General features: G+C 35.7%; 1 protein-coding gene across 1 annotated transcript in view; it reads right to left on the bottom strand.

Annotated features, from left to right (window-relative positions):
* The window catches only part of BLTP1 (bridge-like lipid transfer protein family member 1), a gene marked incomplete at its 5' end in the record, with an annotated part of 189548 nt that extends 175400 nt beyond the window's left edge, over positions 1 to 14148 (bottom strand). The window contains 4 exons of the mRNA XM_082654038.1: positions 2859 to 2923; positions 4087 to 4165; positions 10297 to 10413; positions 14052 to 14148. Of these exons, the coding sequence (XP_082510164.1) occupies positions 2859 to 2923; positions 4087 to 4165; positions 10297 to 10413; positions 14052 to 14148 (358 nt within the window). The remainder of the gene's footprint in view (positions 1 to 2858; positions 2924 to 4086; positions 4166 to 10296; positions 10414 to 14051) is intronic.
* Between the last annotated feature and the right edge of the window lie 4547 nt (positions 14149 to 18695).

Here is an 18695-nt window from a genome sequence, read left to right as displayed (position 1 = left end):
TAAGAACTTCTAAGGAACCTTCTTAGGCCACATTTGACAAGGTTGTCTTATAAATATAAGAAGCACTAGACTGGAAGTTAGCAGACCTGGGTTTTTGTCCCAATTTTACCAGCTATAATCACAGTAGTTTCTGATTTTCCATCTGCCAAATGAGGGGTTTTGAGAACATTAATTGTTTCCAAATTGGTAACAGATTTTGAGAAAAATTGGTTGTTTCCTAACTGTGTTCCTTGGAATCCTGGGGTAAAAAGCATGGGGTGGAGGTGCCCTAAGGCCAAATGGGCTTCCTCACCCCACCACCCCCTACAGCTTTACCAGTTCACATGAACATTTTAAAACACTAAAAAAAAAAAAAAAAAAAAAAAAAAAAAAAATTGGGAATAAAATTCCTAATATAAATATACAAATAGTTTTTTTTATCACAAACAAGCTATATAAATGAAGAGAATTTTTGTTTCAGCTCCATTGTAACCTTGTTAACAACAAAGCTTATGTTAACTAAACATGTAAAGAGAAAAAAAAAAAAAGATTAAGTCAAAACAGCAAGTCACCTAACAGACTACAAGATTAAAAGAAGCATGATGTGCTGAGGAAAAATATTCTCCTAAAGTAATCTATCTCTAAGGAACAAATCAGATGGACTTTTCAAACTAAATCAGAGGCAGAAATACTGGGCCTGCACAAAGTTAAGTAAATGTGTTAGAAGCTGGGACTGAGCTCAAAAAAACTTGGCTCTCAGGAATGAGCTTTAACCATCTCTAAAGTGTAAGATATCTTTACTTAACTGCCACCTTTAAGACTTAAAAATTAAAAAAAAAAAAGCAAGAAAATTCTCTCCACAACATTTAACATGGTTAACAGTGTAGCAAAGTGACTCAAAATTTTGAATTTATTCAGATTTCATAAAAAGTCAAAACTTAAAAGATTCCCAATGCACTAACATAATATCTAAAGAACACTTTTTTTTCCCTGTGAGAATGCTTCTAGTAAATGCTAAGAAAAGAGGTAAAAAGGTTGGTTTAACAACTGATATTCTAAAATCACAGACTGAAGACTGGTAATAACATACAGCCAGCCATTCTTAATCACAGATGAAAGATTGTAAAAATCCTATTCCAAAGTCCCACAGAATACTTTTATCATATGAAGTCACTCAGCCTCTGTTCAAAATTATCTAATGTACAACTCTAATTTTTAGAAAACTTTTTCCAGACATGAAATTTGCCATTATTTCTTCTAATCATTCTGATTTCATTACCTCTTCAGATGTCAAATTGTAACCAACTAATGCCAACCTTTTCAAGGTAGAGTACATTATTACGTATTATATAGGAGGGGCAAAAGATACGTGGGAGCAAGGAAATGACAGTTTAAAAAAAGACTAAACAATGGTGAAACAACAGCAAAATCTAAAAGTAATGTAGGATAGCTCAAAGTTTTGATAAGTTTTAAAACTTTTGGAACTTTAAACCTATTTTCCTATACAAACAAGTTATATACGATGGTAAGATTCCTAGGTGAGCTCACACACACACACACACACACACACACACACACACACACACAAAACCCAACATTTAATTGCAAAATTCCAAAGTTATACAGAACCAACCACCATTTCAGAATCTCAATGGGGTGCCAGAAACAGAAGTCTTCATCGCTAAGAAAAGGTGGAGGGGTTTCATCCTCTTTTGACCTTACACTCCCAGGTCCCACTTAAAATCTCTGTAGTTATCAAAGTATGGTCCAGGGACCTCTGGGGAGATACTGAAACCCTTTTCGGAGGACCACAAAGTCAGAATTATTTTGATAGTATTATACTAAGATGTTTGACTTTTTCTCATTCTCCCATGAGTGGACAGTGGAGTTTTTTAAAGGCTACATGAAGTATATGGTACAACAGACTGAATATAAAAGCAGAGGTGAGAATTCAATTATCTTCCATTAGGATATTTCAAATATTTGCAAAATATAAAACAGTGTGACTCTTTTCACTAATTTTTTTGCTTTGGAAAAGTTATTCTTCATTAAATTTATTATTTATTTTAATATGTAATGGATTTATGATAGGTATTTTTAATGAAATAAAAACGTTTCTATAATGATCAGGCTTAATTTTGAATGCAGTAAATATAAATAGATATAACTTACATGAATAAAAGCTCTTTGGAATCCTCAATAATTTAGAACAATGTAATAGGTTCCTGAGATCAAAAATGTTTGAGAATCAATATTCTAGAAAGTAAAGACAAGGTGTACTCTCCTTGAGGCCACTGGTGTGGTTAATGTAGAGAAGGAAGGGTACATTCACAGACAGGAACACCTACAGTTGTGAAATGAAGATTTGAGGACAATATTCTGAGAGAAAATTCTGATGATAAAAAGCAGAACCAGAAGAGAGTCAAAGTCTGCAATTCCTCTTTTCTGCTCATCCTTACCATAGTAGATAAATGAGAATTAGTCACAATGTCACGTAAAAGTATAAATAAAGTCAAAGAAGCTGAAAAGTAAGAGAAGTGTCTTAGTAGAATGATTAAAGAGTGCTAGGAAGGCCACTCTAACCACAGTATGGGATTAAGTCCATAGATGTAATAGGAGGTAAGGGTGGAAATGTGGGTAAGGGTCATACTGAGAATAACCCTAAGTAAATAATAGGCTAAAGAAACTACATTTAACCATGCAAGAGGAAAGCTGCTGAAGGATTTCCAGCCAACGGGTATTAAAATCAGTTCTGTAAACTCCAAAGCTTTTAAAAATATTTTTAACTATTACAAAATGTGAGACATTCCAACATCTGCAAATGAAAATTCTGATTATATGACTGAAGATTTCAAACACATGAAAAAATGAAAGCTCACCATGTTGCTTCTGCTTTGGGTTATACATTTTCCACCACCGAAAAATTATAAATCCATCTTGAATTCTAAGCAAGATAAATTACAGAAATGAAAGCTTAAGTAACAATTTCCTTAACTCATTTCTTAATTAGTTATTATAAAATGCAGGCAATTGATAATAAGGAAATACACAAAATTTTCAACAGGACACTAGCATACCAAGATGTTTCATAATCTTCCAGTTAAGAAAGGAAAAGAAGATTTGCAAAGCTCTTAGATTCTTCTATTTAGGTAAACTGTAATACCACATTACATTTAACAGGAAAATAAAGTGTTAACAGAAAAAACTTTTTCTTTTATAAATTTAAATTTAAAATTTTTAAAATTTAAAAAAGGAGTTAAAATTATATAAACTAAAAGCCAAATCTTCAAAGGGGGATATTAGCACACTAAGGGAAAACTTTTAAAGATTTTCTTTCATTTCTACAATGATACAACACTTCATATCCCAGAAGCATGGAATTATAGCCTAACTTTTCCTTTTTACTTTTAACTTGGAAATAATTTTAGACTCACAAAGAAGTTACCTCTCTGTTATAAGTGAGGTATGAGGGCTGCCAAACCCTAGCACCTCTCAACTAATTCCATATCTTCAAGTTTTATCTAAGTAACAAATTTTAAGCAAATCACAAAAAGAGTAAGATTTTCTTTCAAGGCTTACAGAAGACGGAATATATCAAACATATGAACTATCATTTCTTATTATATTCAGATTTCATTTCCACCTTAAGGTAAAATTAGAAATGCTAGTAAGCGCTAAAAAATTCTAAAAACTTACTATCTATACTAAGGAACTAATGGATGAGAGTTATCAACGTCTCTGATCCTTGCTTACATAACAAATGACCACAATGAATTCTACAACAAAAATGGTCAGGTAATCTAATGGCTCAATATTTAAAACTACAGATGATATAAGATTATTCATTTCCATAAGCTGCTATTCAATAATATTTTGCCAGCTTAAACCTTAGCTAAATTAGTCCACTGATAGAAACATTTAAAAAAATCAATTCACCAAGTATGAGTCACTGAAGAAAATGATTTTTGATTTATGATTTTATTTGAAAAGGCCAACATTTCTCATATAAAAAGCAAGTCATATTCAATACAGTATCATAATCAAAAAAAATTTTGAAATATTTCAAATTTGTTTAAGATGGGCCCACATTTATTTATTTATTCTTACCTAATAGACATGTCTTCTGTAATGTAATAGATTTCACGAACCATGACTTTTCCAGAAAGAACAGAGAAAGAAAAGGAGCCTGTTGTAGGAAAAAAACAACAGCAATTAATGTAATTGTTTTGAAAGACAGTAGAGCCCTTAAAGCTTTAAATGCTCCTAGCATTCAATTTACTCAATAATTAAACGTTCTCTCCCTACTCCCTTTCTGATATCCTTAAAGCCTTACTAACCTTCTAACATTTTTCCCTCAAATATAATAAAAAGTGCCACACATATCATCACTATGAACTGAGCTACTAAATAACTATATGAGAACATTATTTTATTTTATTTTATTTTTTGAGAACACTAGTTTAAACAGCTACTTCCTATGGATAAGTCCCTTAACTAGGCATAGCCATTAAATAAACCCAAAGCAGTGCAGGGGGCAGACAGGAGAAACAAGAAGAACTACAATCCTGAAGCCTGTGGAACAAAATCCACATTCACAGAAACACAGACAAGATGAAAAGGCAGAGGGCTATATACCAGATGAAGGAACAAGATAAAACCCCAGAACAACAACTAAATGAAGTGGAGATAGGCAACCTTCCAGAAAGAGAATTCAGAATAATGATAGTGAAGATGATCCAGGACCTCAGAAAAAGAATGGAGGCAAAGATCGAGAAGATGCAAGAAATGTTTAACAAAGACTTAGAAGAATTAAAGAACAAACAAACAGAGATGAACAATACAATAACTGAAATGAAAACTACACTAGAAGGAATCAATAGCAGAATAACTGAGGCAGAAGAATAGATAAGTGACCTGGAAGACAGAATGGTGGCATTCACTGCTGCGGAACAGAATAAAGAAAAAGGAATGAAAAGAAATGAAGACAGCCTAAGAGGCCTCTGGGACAACATTAAACGCAACAACATTCACATTATAGGGGTCCCAGAAGGAGAAGAGAGAGAGAAAGGACCAGAGAAAATATTTGAAGAGATTATAGTCAAACACTTCCCTAACATGGGAAAGGAGGTAGCCACCGAAGTCCAGGAAGCGCAGTGAATCCCATACAGGATAAACCCAAGGAGAAACACGTCGAGACACATAGTAATCAAATTGGCAAAAATTAAAGACAAAGAAAAATTATTAAAAGCAGCAAGGGAAAAACGACAAATAGCATACAAGGGAACTCCCATAAGGTTAACAGCTGATTTCTCAGCAGAAACTCTACAAGCCAGAAGGGAGTGGCATGATATACTTAAAGTGATGAAAGGGAAGAAACTACAACTACCCTACAGGCAAGATTACTTTACCTGACAAGGATCTCATTCAGATTCGATGGAGAAATCAAAAGTTTTACAGACAAGCAAAAGCTAAGAGAATTCAGCACCACCAAACCAGCTCTACAACAAATGCTAAAGGAACTTCTCTAAGTGGGAAACACAAGAGAAGAAAAGGACCTACAAAAACAAACCCAAAACAATTAAGAAAATGGTCATAGGAACCTACATATCGATAATTACCTTAAATGTTAATGGATTAAATGCTCCAACCAAAAGACACAGGCTTGCTGAATGGATACAAAAACAAGACCCATATATATGCTGTCTACAAGAGACCCACTTCAGACCTAGGGACACATTCAGACTGAAAGTGAGGGGATGGAAAAAGATATTCCATGCAAATGGAAATCAAAAGAAAGCTGGAGTAGCAATTCTCATATCAGATAAAATAGACTTTAAAATAAAGAATGTTACAAGAGATGAGGAAGGACACTACATAATGATCAAGGGATCAGTCCAAGAAGAAGATATAACAATTATAAATATATACGCACCCAACATAGGAGCACCTCAATACATAAGGCGACTGCTAACAGCTATAAAAGAGGAAATCGACAGTAACACAATAATAGTGGGGGACTTTAACACCTCACTTACACCAATGGACAGATCACCCAAAATGGAAATAAATAAGGAAACAGAAGCTTTAAATGACACAATAGATCAGATAGATTTAACTGATATTTATAGGACATTCCATCCGAAAACAGCAGATTACACTTTCTTCTCAAGTGCGCATGGAACATTCTCCAGGATAGATCACATCTTGGGTCACAAATGAAGCCTCAGTAAATTTCAGAAAAATGAAATCATATCAAGCATCTTGTCTGACCACGACGCTATGAGATTAGAAGCCAATTACAGGGAAAAAAACATGTAAAAAACACGTACACATGGAGACTAAACAATACGTTACTAAATAACCAAGAGATCACTGAAGAAATCAAAGAGGAAGTCAAAAAATACCTAGAGACAAATGACAATGAAAACACGACGATCCAAAACCTATGGGATGCAGCAAAAGCAGTTCTAAGAGGGAAGTTTATAGCTATACAAGCCTACTTCAAGAAACAAGAAAAATCTCAAGTAAACAATAAAAACTTACACCTAAAGGAACCAGAGAAAGAACAAACAAAACCCAAAGTTAGCAGAAGGAATGAAATCATAAAGATCAGAGCAGAAATCAATGAAATAGAAACAAAGAAAACAATAGCAAAGATCAATAAAACTAAAAGCTGGTTCTTTGAGAAGATAAATAAAATTGATAAACCATTAGCCAGACTCATCAAGAAAAAGAGTGAGAGGACTCAAATCAATAAAATTAGAAATGAAAAAGAAGTTAAAACAGACACTGCAGAAATACAAAGCATCCTAAGAGACTACTACATGCAACTCTATGCCAATAAAATGGACAACCTGGAAGAAATGGACAAATTTTTAGGAAGGTATAACCTTCCAAGACTGAACCAGGAAGAAACAGAAAATATGAACAGACCAATCACAAATAATGAAATTGAAACTGTGATTAAAACTCTTCCAACAAACAAAAGTCCAGGACTTCACAGGTGAATTCTATCAAACATTTAGAGAAGAGCTATCACCCATCCTTCTCAAACTCTTCCAAAAATTGCAGAGGAAGGAACACTCCCAAATTCATCCTATGAGGCCACCATCACCCTGATACCAAAACCAGACAAAGACACTACAAAAAAAGAAAATTACAGACCAATATCACTGATAAATATAGATGCAAAAGTCAACAAAATACTAGCAAACAGAATCCAACAACACATTAAAAGAATCATACACCATGATCAAGTCAGATTTATCCCAGGGATGCAAGGATTCTTCAATATATGCAAATCAATCAATGTGATCCACCATATTAACAAATTGAAGAATAAAAACCATACGATCATCTCAATAGATGCAGAAGATGCTTCCGACAAAATTCAACACCCATTTATGATAAAAAACTCTCCAGAAAGTGGGCATATAGGGAACCTACCTCAACATAATAATGGCCATATATGACAAACCCACAGCAAACATCATTCTCAATGGTGAAAACTGAAAGCATTTCCTCTAACATCAGGAATGAGACAAGGATGTCCACTCTTGCCATTATTATTCAACATAGTTTTGGAAGTCTTAGCCATGGCAATCAGAGAAGAAAAAGAAATAAAACGAATACAAACTGGAAAAGAAGAAGTAAAACTGTCACTGTTTGCAGATGACATGATACTATACATAGAGAATCCTAAAAATGCCACCAGAAAACTTCTAGAGCTAATTGATGAATTTGGTAAAGTTGCAGGATACAAAATTAATGCACAGAAATCTCTTGCATTCCTATACACTAATGATGAAAAATCTGAAAGAGAAATTATGGAAACACTCCCATTTACCATTGCAACCAAAAGAATAAAATACCTAGGAATAAACCTACCTAGGGAAACAAAAGACCTGTATGCAGAAAACTATAAGACACTGATAAAAGAAATTAAAGATGATACCAACAGATGGAGAGATATACCATGTTCTTGGATTGGAAGAATCAATATTGTGAAAATGACTATACTACCCAAAGCTATCTACAAATTCAATGCAATCCCTATCAAATTACCAATGGCATTTTTTACGGAACTAGAACAAATCATCTTAAAATTCGTATGGAGACACAAAAGACCCCAAATAGCCAAAGCAGTCTTGAGGGAACAAAACAGAGCTGGAGGAATCAGACTCCCTGACTTCAGACTATACTACAAAGCTACAGTAATCAAGAAACTATGGTAGTGTCACAAAAACAGAAACATAGATCAATGGAACAAGACAGAAAGCCCAGAGATAAACCCACGCACCCATGGTCAACTAATCTATGACAAAGGAGCTAAAGATATACAATGGAGAGAAGACAGTCTCTTCAATAAGTGGTGATGGGAAAACTGGACAGCTACATGTAAAAGAATGAAATTAGAACACTCCCTAACACCATACACAATAATAAACTCAAAATGGATTCGAGACCTAAATGTAAGACCGGACACTATAAAACTCTTAGAGGAAAACATAGGAAGAACACTCTTTGACACAAGCCACAGCAAGATCTTTTTTGATCCACCTCCTAGAGTAATGGAAATAAAAACAAAAATAAACAAATGGGACCTAATGAAACTTCAAAACTTTTGCACAGCAAAGGAAACCATAAACAAGACCAAAAGACAACCCTCAGAATGGGAGAAAATATTTGCAAACGAATCAACGGACAAAGGATTAATCTCCAAAATATATAAACAGCTCATGCAGCTCAATATTAAAGAAACAAACAACCCAATCCAAAAATGGGCAGAAGACCTAAATAGACATTTCTCCAAAAAAGACATACAGATGGTCAAGAAGCACATGAGAAGCTGCTCAACATCACTAATTATGAGAGAAATGCAAATCAAAAGTACAATGAGGTATCACCTCACACCAGTTAGAATGGGCATCATCAGAAAATCTACAAACAACAAATGCTGGAGAGGGTGTGGAGAAAAGGGAACCCTCTTGCACTGTTGGGGGGAATGTAAATTGATACAGTCACGATGGAGAACAGTATGGAGGTTCCTTAAAAAACTAAATATAGAATTACCATATGATCCAGCAATCCCACTACTGGGCTCATACCCAGAGAAAACCATAATTCAAAAAGACACATGCACCCCAATGTTCATTGCAGCACTATTTACAATAGCCAGGTAATGGAAGCAACCTAAATGCCCATCGACAGACGAATGGATAAAGAAGTAGTGGTACATATATACAATGGAATATTACTCAGCCATAGAAAGGAACGAAATTGAGTCATTTGTTGAGACGTGGATGGATCTAGAGACTGTCATACAGAGAGAAGTAAGTCAGAATGAGAAAAACAAATATCGTATATTAACGCATGTATGTGGAACCTAGAAAAATGGTACAGATGAACTGGTTTGCAGGGCAGAAGTTGAGACACAGATGTAGAGAACAAACGTATGGACACCAAGGGGCGAAAACCGCAGTGGGGTGGGGATAGTGGTGTGCTGAATTGGGTGATTGGGATTGATATATATACACTGATGTGTATAAAATTGATGACTAGTAAGAACCTTCAGTATAAAAAACAAACAAACAAAAAACCCAAAGCAGTGACTAATTCACCATTCTTCTCCATTAATTTGGGTGACTCCAGGAACCAGTCATTGCCTCAAATTAATGAAAGAGTACTTATGTTTGAGAGAAGTTTTATTTATGACCACTAAGAGGTACTCAACTCTAAGGAAGATCAGAAACATTCTATTTGCTGACTCCTCACCCCTTTTTCCCAGTGGTTTAGGGCTTTCTAAGGCATATAACTTCCTAATACACCCTCCTATCTATTTGCAAACTTCCCATTTATAAGTAGTCAAGCTAAACTAATAAAGAAGGCTACAAAATGAAATACACAAGATGATTCCACTTACAGTTATAGATTTTTTAGGTATCAGTTTAAAAAAAAACAGTAAAACTTCATCAAGCATTAGAAATTTTCTTTGGATAGCAGGACCTCAAGAAACTTCTAGTTCCATATTTTATATGTCTAGATTTTTCAAATTATTTTAATGATTATCTCTTATGAGCCAAAAAAAAAAAAAAAGGCTTAGAAACACTTTAAGAAATAAGAATGAGGTAAAGGACATAACCAAGTGGTAGTTCAACTCTACTTGAAGTATATGCTATATGAGAGAAATTCCAGTTAGATTAGTTTAACTTTCATAAAACAAAGATAAATTCCTAAAGCTACTATCTGTTTATAAAATACATATTTACAATATACATCTCAAGATTACACAGAAGAAAAAAATTACTCAAAACTTACCAATATGGATATAGCCATGCTTGTATAATCTGTTAAGAACCAGTGTTAAAATAAGACCAACATTCCGAGAATTATAATATGTGAGATAAATAATCCATCCACAGGACAAAATGGTAGCTGTTGGGAGAAAAAAATGCAGAAAATAAAGGATCTCACTATATGTTTCCTTCGATCATCTTAGTATCTCAATAAAAATTTGTTAGTGAAAGATCATTTATCATGTTCAGAAACAAGAGGATTTACTTCCATATGGTAAAATGTCCTCTTACAATTTAATAACTTGAATTTTCAAAACCAGAAGTTGATTCTTTATCCAACTTTCTTCATTCCCTGTAAGTCATTAGCCAGAAAAACACAGATTTCAATCAGATGAAGTAAAGCAATGTTTCAAGTAAAACTGCTTCCCTTTTTTTCCTGTTTTCTTTTTCACTCCTTTGTACTGCTTTAGTTATTAAACATACACAAAGATGTTCTGGGACGAAAAAGTCCATATTTCTGAATATTATGAAAAAGAAAACTACCTTTATTAGGCTAAAAGCTCACTTCTAATACAGTCCACTTAAAAATAAAGAAAACGTTTTTTTTTTTACATCATAGAAAAGTCACTTTTTTTTAAAATAAATTTATTTATTTTATTTTTGGCTGTGTTAGATCTTTGTTGCTGCGCACGGGCTTTCTCTAGTTGTGGCGAGCGGGGCTACTCTTCGTTGCGGGGTGCGGGCTTCTCATTGTGGTGGCTTCTCTTGTTGTGGAGCATGGGCTCCAGGCGCATGGGCTTCAGTAGTTGTGGCACATGGGCTCAGTAGCTGTGGCTCACGGGATCTAGAGTGCAGGCTCAGTAGTTGTGGCACACGGGCTTAGCTGCTCCATGGCATGTGGGATCTTCCTGGATCAGGGCTCGAACCCGTGTCCCCTGCACTGGCAGGTGGATTCTTAACCACTGTACCACCAGGGAGGGAAGCCCGAAAAGTCACTTTTTAAAAAGTCAACAGTCTCTGCTTTTAAACTACTATTGGAAAAAAGTGACAATTTTAACCTACTTCAAGATATATCTATATTAAATAGGCCACCAAATACTATTTTGCTGCAATTGATAAGACAATAACTTACTTTTAAAGAACACCAGTAAATATTACTACAGTAAACAATATTCTAAATTTGATCATGAGTTTTTCATGAAAAGTTTATGGTCACTTATAAAATTTATAGTATTCCCAAAAAACCTAGTTCGTAAACACACAAAACGTGAAACACAAGAAAGTATTTTTCAATAAATTTTCTTTTACTTATCCATTTAAATAGTATAACTATTTTCTAGATTAAGACAGTAATATAAAGCAATTTAATAGGTGTAACCTTTTAGTACCATCATATTAAGTTCGTAAAATTTTTAAAAAATTATTTAACATAGGGCTTCCCTGGTGGTACAGTGGTTGAGAGTCCACCTGCCGATGCAGGGGACACGGGTTCGTGCCCGGGTCCGGGAGGATCCCACATGCCACAGAGCGGCTGGGCCCGTGAGCCATGGCCGCTGAGCCTGCGCGTCCGGAGCCTGTGCTCCACAACAGGAGAGGCCACAGCAGTGAGAGGCCCGCGTACCGCAAAACAACAAAAAAAAATTATTTAACATAGATAAAACAAAGCAGTCATTGAGAGTCAAAATACAACATTCCTCAAGGTAGCTTAGATTGATGGTAATAGCTCTGAGGTAGCAAGTGCTATGATTTGCCCATAAAAATTATTTCTAGAACAATTCTTTTGAACACTTATTTTCATGGTACAACATTGTTTTAAGCTAAAGTCATTTTGCATTAATTTTTACTGTAAATCACCGTGTGAAGAGCAGGTAGTTACGGGCCCTTCAGAAAGGCAAAAGGTATTTGCTGAGGACTTCCCTGGTGGCGCAGCGGTTGAGAGTCCGCCTCCAGATGCAGGGGACATGGGTTTGTGCCGCGGTCCGGGAAGATCCCACATGCCGCGGAGCGGCTGGGCCCGTGAGCCATGGTCGCTGAGCCTGCGCGTCTGGAGCCTGTGCTCCGCAACGGGAGAGGCCACAACAGTGAGAGGCCCGCGTACCGTAAAAAAAAAAAAAAAAAAAAAAGGTATTTGCTGAGAAAGTACGCTTCTTTCCCAGAGAGTAACCGCCTGAGGATTATGGCCTTTTCACTGTACCACGTCCCCCCATCCCCTTCAACAGCGTAAGGCCATTAGTAAAACAGAGGGAGTAAACAATCCCTCAAGGTTTTTCTGTTCGTTGCTATTATTTCCACCTTAAAGAAAGGAGCTGTATACAATGTGAAAATGAGAAAATCAAGGTGACAGGAGAAGGGGCACCTAGGAAATAAGAAAGAATTCTGCTGGGACTTCCCTGGTGGTCCAGTGGGTAAGACTCCACGCTCCCAACACAGTGGGCCCAGGTTTGATCCCTGGTTGGGAACTAGATCCCGCATGCATGCTGCAACTAAGAGTCCGCAAGCTGCAACTAAAGATCCCGTATGCTGCAATGAAGATCCCGATTGCTGCAACTAAGACCCAGCACAGCCAAAATAAATAAATAAATGTTAAAAAGGAAAAAAGAAAGAATTCTGCCTTTAATTAAACTAAAAGGTAATTTTTAAATGCTGCTTTTATGACGTTATATTTCACAGTATTGTTTTGCATTTCATTTTACTTTTTATTTTTCATTAATGATAATTTACAGTAGTTCATGTTTGTCAATTAGGAAAAAAAAACTTGAAGTTGAAATGGTAATCCAATCCTACCTACAAATCATGAATCATTATAATTCCCTTTATATACACTTCACCTCTACCATAACCCTACCATGCATCCTGCAGTGTCATGAAAGAAGCATACGCCTGCACTCAGAAAAAAACAGCTGTGTAACCTGTGTGAGTTAATTAATCCTTATGGGCCTCAATTCCCCAACATGTTAATAGGAAAATAACATCTACCCTCATAAGTCTGCTGTGAGCATTAAGTGAGACAACATATGCAAAATGCCTGTGGCATGTGGCACACAAAGGATGCTCAATAAATATTACCTCAATAAATATTACCATTACCCTCCCTTTCCTCTCTCACCCCATCTTACCCTTCCTACTTTCCTCTCTGTATCTTTCTAATTCCCATGCTAAAATTCAAGTCAAGCACCATCCTTCCACAAAACATCCTGGGCAGTAACAGCCTACAGTAACCTCTCCCTTCCTTGGTATTTTATTTGTATTTCTTCTTATTTGTTCATACTCATTCATTCACTCGTATTTCTTCCCTCTCTCTGCAATTTAAGTATACACTGTCTTGTATTATTTGTGTACACCTAGAAAAGTTCGGCAATATAAGACAAAAAAACTTATTACTGGAAAAGCCCACTGTCAAGTGCATAAAGAGTGAGGAAAGAGATGAGAAGATTAATTAGGCAAAAGCATATTTACCACAAGGATTTATCACTTTTATAATAAAACAAAAGTGTTTGCTTGTATGTTGGGATGGGGAATGGAAGAGCTGATCTGAAACAGGAAAGATAAGCTATGTCTTTCTTCTCATCTCACTTCTCCTAAGTCAGACAAGGAGGCAGTCTAAGGAAAACAGCCTTCCAGAGCAAATATTCATAGAAGCAGAGATTAAAATCTTCTCCCCAAAAAATAAACAAATGGTACTGTAAGCATTCTAACTTCAGTCAACCACTGCTTAAAATCTGGCAGAGAACATACACAGAGAACAATAAAGTACAAGAAAATATATATTCTACTTACCAACAAGAAGCCAAACAACATTGGAATTGTGCTCCGTAAGAAAATCTTCTAATTGAGTGATACTAGGAACAATACTCTCATTCTTCCTTTGATCCATTACTTAAGTTTTTCCAGAATAGCATCTAAGGGCCTGAAAGAGTTCAAAGGTTAAATTTAGAACTTAACCTATGTAAGGGGAAAATAAGGTGAATTTAATAAATGTGAAAGTTTATTAAATCATATTCTGCTTTCTTCAATAAGAAGAAATTTATTATATTTGCAAAAATATAACAAACAACAAACATGTCCACATTTCTACATAAAATATAAAACAATGTATCATATTTTTAATGTCCTGATTTCACCATTCTAAGTATGAATAGAGACTCAGGTTCATTTACTATACTCTGGCTCAAAATAAGAGGGACATAATTATTCTTAAATCTAAGATCTTTATCTCAACAACAAAGGAGTAAGTATTAATCATCTACATTAGACAAATTCACCTAGACTTGTCCTAAAAACTGCTACTTAATAATAATATATTTATATATTAAGTTGTATTAACACTTCTTAACCTCTATCAGCTGTGCATTCCCATTATTCCATGGAGAAACAATCTTCCTAGTTTAGATTCACTCTGGATAGTTTGGACAGTAAGCAGATCTCCTGCTACCGGATGCTCAGGATAAATTACATCATATGTCAAATTGTGATCAGACATGAAAAATGTATGTATGTGTGTGTGTGTGTATGTAAGTGTGTGTGTGTGTGTGTGCGCGTGTGTACGTACTGAGAATGAGCAAAAAGTGAGGAATGAAAGTTTTGATTTTATGATCTAAGAAACAAGAGAATTATCCCTCTGATAATACAGCATTAGCATGACTAACCCAACCCACCTATAACAAAATTATCTTGTGATAAATCAGAAAAAGGGGGGAAAGAAGCTAGACAAAGAAAGCTATGCAGTTAATAATCCCTTAAGACCAAACAGTATATGTGACTTTTATGAACAACTAGAAAAACAGATTTTAAAACAGGAAGAATATGTGAGGACAACTTTCTAGATGAAATTCAGTACAGTTAGCTTGTCAACTTAAAAGTGTTTTCTGTTTACTCGCCACAAATCTATCTTCATAGATCACAAAACAAGTTTAAAAACTGGGTGAAACAACATTGCAAGATACTATCTACAAGAGATTACAATATTTCATATTTCTACATTGTTGAAATCAGTATAATTTAGAGGCAAATTAAACATGCATTTTTAAAAAATGAAGAGCTCAGTAATAAAAGGTTTATTATTAAAAGTGATATGCAAACCTAAGGGCAAGATGGCTAGAGAAATTTTTTTAATGTTTTCATTTTTCAGTAAACCTTTTTTCCTATGTTTTAGAGAGTAAAAAATGTTCACATATTGAAAATACTGGTGGTGGCCAAAGGCGTGGGGTGGCGGAAATGACTGAAGATGTTCAAAGGGTACAAACTTCCAGTTATAAGATAAATAAGTTCTGGGAGTGTAATGAACAGCATGGTGACTATAGTTAACAATACTGTATTGCATATTTGAAAGTTGCTAAGAGATCTTAAAATTTCACATCACAAAAACGAACAACGTGTAACTATGCAAAGTGATGGATGTTATCTAAACTTACTGTGGCAATCATTTTGCAATATATACATATATCAAATCATTATGTTGTATACATTAAACTAATACAATGTTATATGTCAATTATGTTTCAGTAAAACTGGGAAAAATGCTGTATTTTTCAAGGCTTTGAAAAATCTGTCAACTAGCAACTTAAAATTTGGAGGCTAACTTTTACAACATGAGCTTCCTTTCTTCCCTTTTCAGTTTTGTAGACTAGAAGAAGTAAAATTTTTAAAAGAGAGAAAACACTTTGAAAAGACCTATAATCTAAAACCAAATATTCACATATTATATAATGGTTTACATATTATAAAATAACATCTATACCTATTTCATACTTATTTTTACCATTTTACAGTTGTATCACCAGCACACTACTGAGGATGAAAAGAGCACGTGGTGACTCCTAGGGGATGCTCCATGAGGGATGTACCCTGGCATTCAGATCGCCACGTAAAAGGGAAAGTGATCTATCTACCAAAAGGATCTACAGTCCTCATGCAAAATCACCTGGACCACCCACCACTGTAACAACCCACAGACAAAGAGAATGTAATTAGGAAGAGGGTATTCAAGTTACCAAGAGAGAAAAATGCAGTATCACAGTTTTAACCAACATTTGTCCAATTACTAGTTAATGCAAAACCTTTAAGAGAAATCAACAGACAAAGCCTCAATAGTTAAAAGAACATATTTTGAGCAAATACAGAAGTAAAGGTTAAGACTTAACAAGGGCCCTAAAGTAAACAGTAGACATTCTGGCATAAAGTAAGTGAGTAAAAATAACACTGGACACAGAAAATCCAGACTGAAACGGGGCTATATACCTTGCCACACTGTTTAAGTGGCACACCACCAATCCTTTAAGGAAGAGGAAGTGGAGACTGATATAAGAACCTACAGCAAAACCTTTCCATGGAGCAAATGATGGAATAAAAAACAAATTGGTTGTTTCCTCTTCCTCTTCCCTTCCTGAACATTTCAGTCTAAAAGCCATAACGTGGGACTTCCCTGGTGACGCAGTGGTTAAGAATCTGCCTGCCAATGCAGGGAACACGGGTTTGAGCTCTGGTCTGGGAAGATCCCACATGCCACAGAGTAACTAGGCCCATGTGCCACAACTAGAGCTCCCGAGCCACAACTGCTGAAGCCCATGCGCCTAGAGCCTGTGCTCAGCAGCAAGAGAAGCTACCGCAATGAGAAGCCCACGCACCACAACGAAGAGTAGCCCCCGCTCACCGCAACTAGAGAAAGCCTGCGCACAGCAACAAAGACAGAATGCAGCCAAAAATAAATAAATAAACCAATTAATTTTAAAAAAGAGAGAAAGCAGACTGCTCCATCTCCTATTAAATAAACAAACAAACAAATAAATAAATAAATTTTAAAGTAATTTTAAAATTTGCCATAAGGTAAAGCAGAGTAAGGCAGGCACTTGCACATGGGGGAGAGAGGGACAGGAGTCTCAGTGGCCTAGAGTAGAATATCAGAGCCAAATAATACCTTTAAATACCCTAAATTAAATACCCATTTGTGCGGTGAGGAGGCTAGTGGAAAAGTGGCAGTATTTCAGGGTACTGAAGCCATAGCAGGATGAGGAGGCAATACTTGCAGGGAAGAGGTCAGGCACAGGGTGCTGGAGACTGAGTGGAAGAAGGAGGGTCCAAGGCAGGGGGAGAGGGGCAGGAGAAGCAGTCCAGCTCAAGGTGTCAGAGCCCGGGCGAGTGAGGTCATCCACACAGGCAGGTTGCCTGGTGCAGGGTGTCAGAACCCAAGTGGAAGGCATCAGAACCCAAAGAGATGGGTAGAGCTTCCATGCAGGAGGGCGATCTGGGGTACTGCATTGATGCAGGAGCAGGATATGAAGGGCGAACACCTGGGAGATAGCCCATGCAGGGGATGGGGGAGGGGATTAATCAAGTAAGTAAATATACCAAGAATAATGGGAGCCAAGTTTCTCACTGCTAGAGGATATATAAAGGAAGAAAATCAGAATTAACCCTGTGGTGTTGGATAAGAACTGGAGGTACAGTTTTCAATATAAACGGATATAGAAACAAATATAGCTGTAAATGTATATATGTATATGCATGCGTATGTTCATTAACAGGCCCTGAGAGCAGCAACACCCCAATATAAAGAGCAGAGAACTTTTCTTCTAAAAACAGTTTTCTATTAAGAGAGCTCCTTGAAGAAATGGCTGATTCCACAACTAGGGCAGGGAAAGTCAAGATGAGCCTTGTTTTCCAGAAAGGAAAGAAGTATTCAAAGAACGATGGGAACATGTCAAAAGGACATAAAAACCAGAGGCTCCCACTGGCAAAATCTGGGACAATTTAAGCAGTAAAATAAATAACAGTAATAAATTACAACCCATTTAATAAATACAAATCTATGAGTCCATACGAATATAAATAATCAATTAAATTTTGATGAGCAACAGGATACTCATATCATCTCAAAATAACTGCCCCCCAAAATAATTATTAATGACAAAGGGAAAAAGAGGAACTCTGAAAAACCTGGCAACTAATTAAGTGATCAAAGTAAACACCATCAATATAGGGACAAATCAAAATCGTGCAACTTTTAATAGAAGAAAACAGCCTCACTTCCTTGATATTCCTGCCAAAGATACATAACCTGAATCTAATCTATCTTGCCTCTCTCTTCTGAATCATAATGACCAATAGAGATTGTTTTAGTCATCTTTGTATCCAAAATACCAGTGACAATGCCTTGAACACAGCCACTGTTTTCAAGTATCATATCATTTTAAATGGCATTTTTATCTATTATGTAAGAAGGTAACACTGATCTACATGTTTTAAGACATGTTCTCTCAATATTTTCATGATTCACCTATATTCTTCTCTTCATTCTTCCTGAAATCCATGGTACTCATTTCAAAACTGCTGTCCACATTAGAAAAGAAATTGTGGCAATTAATATTTTAGTGGCATACAAAGAAAAGCATGAAAATGTGAAACAGTTTAATCAAACACAGCAAC

This window comes from Grampus griseus (assembly GCF_964374135.1).
Source record: "Grampus griseus genome assembly, chromosome: 4".
Lineage (NCBI taxonomy): Eukaryota > Metazoa > Chordata > Mammalia > Artiodactyla > Delphinidae > Grampus > Grampus griseus.
Note: the sequence above shows the minus strand (reverse complement) of the source record. Positions and strands in the feature narration are given on the sequence as shown.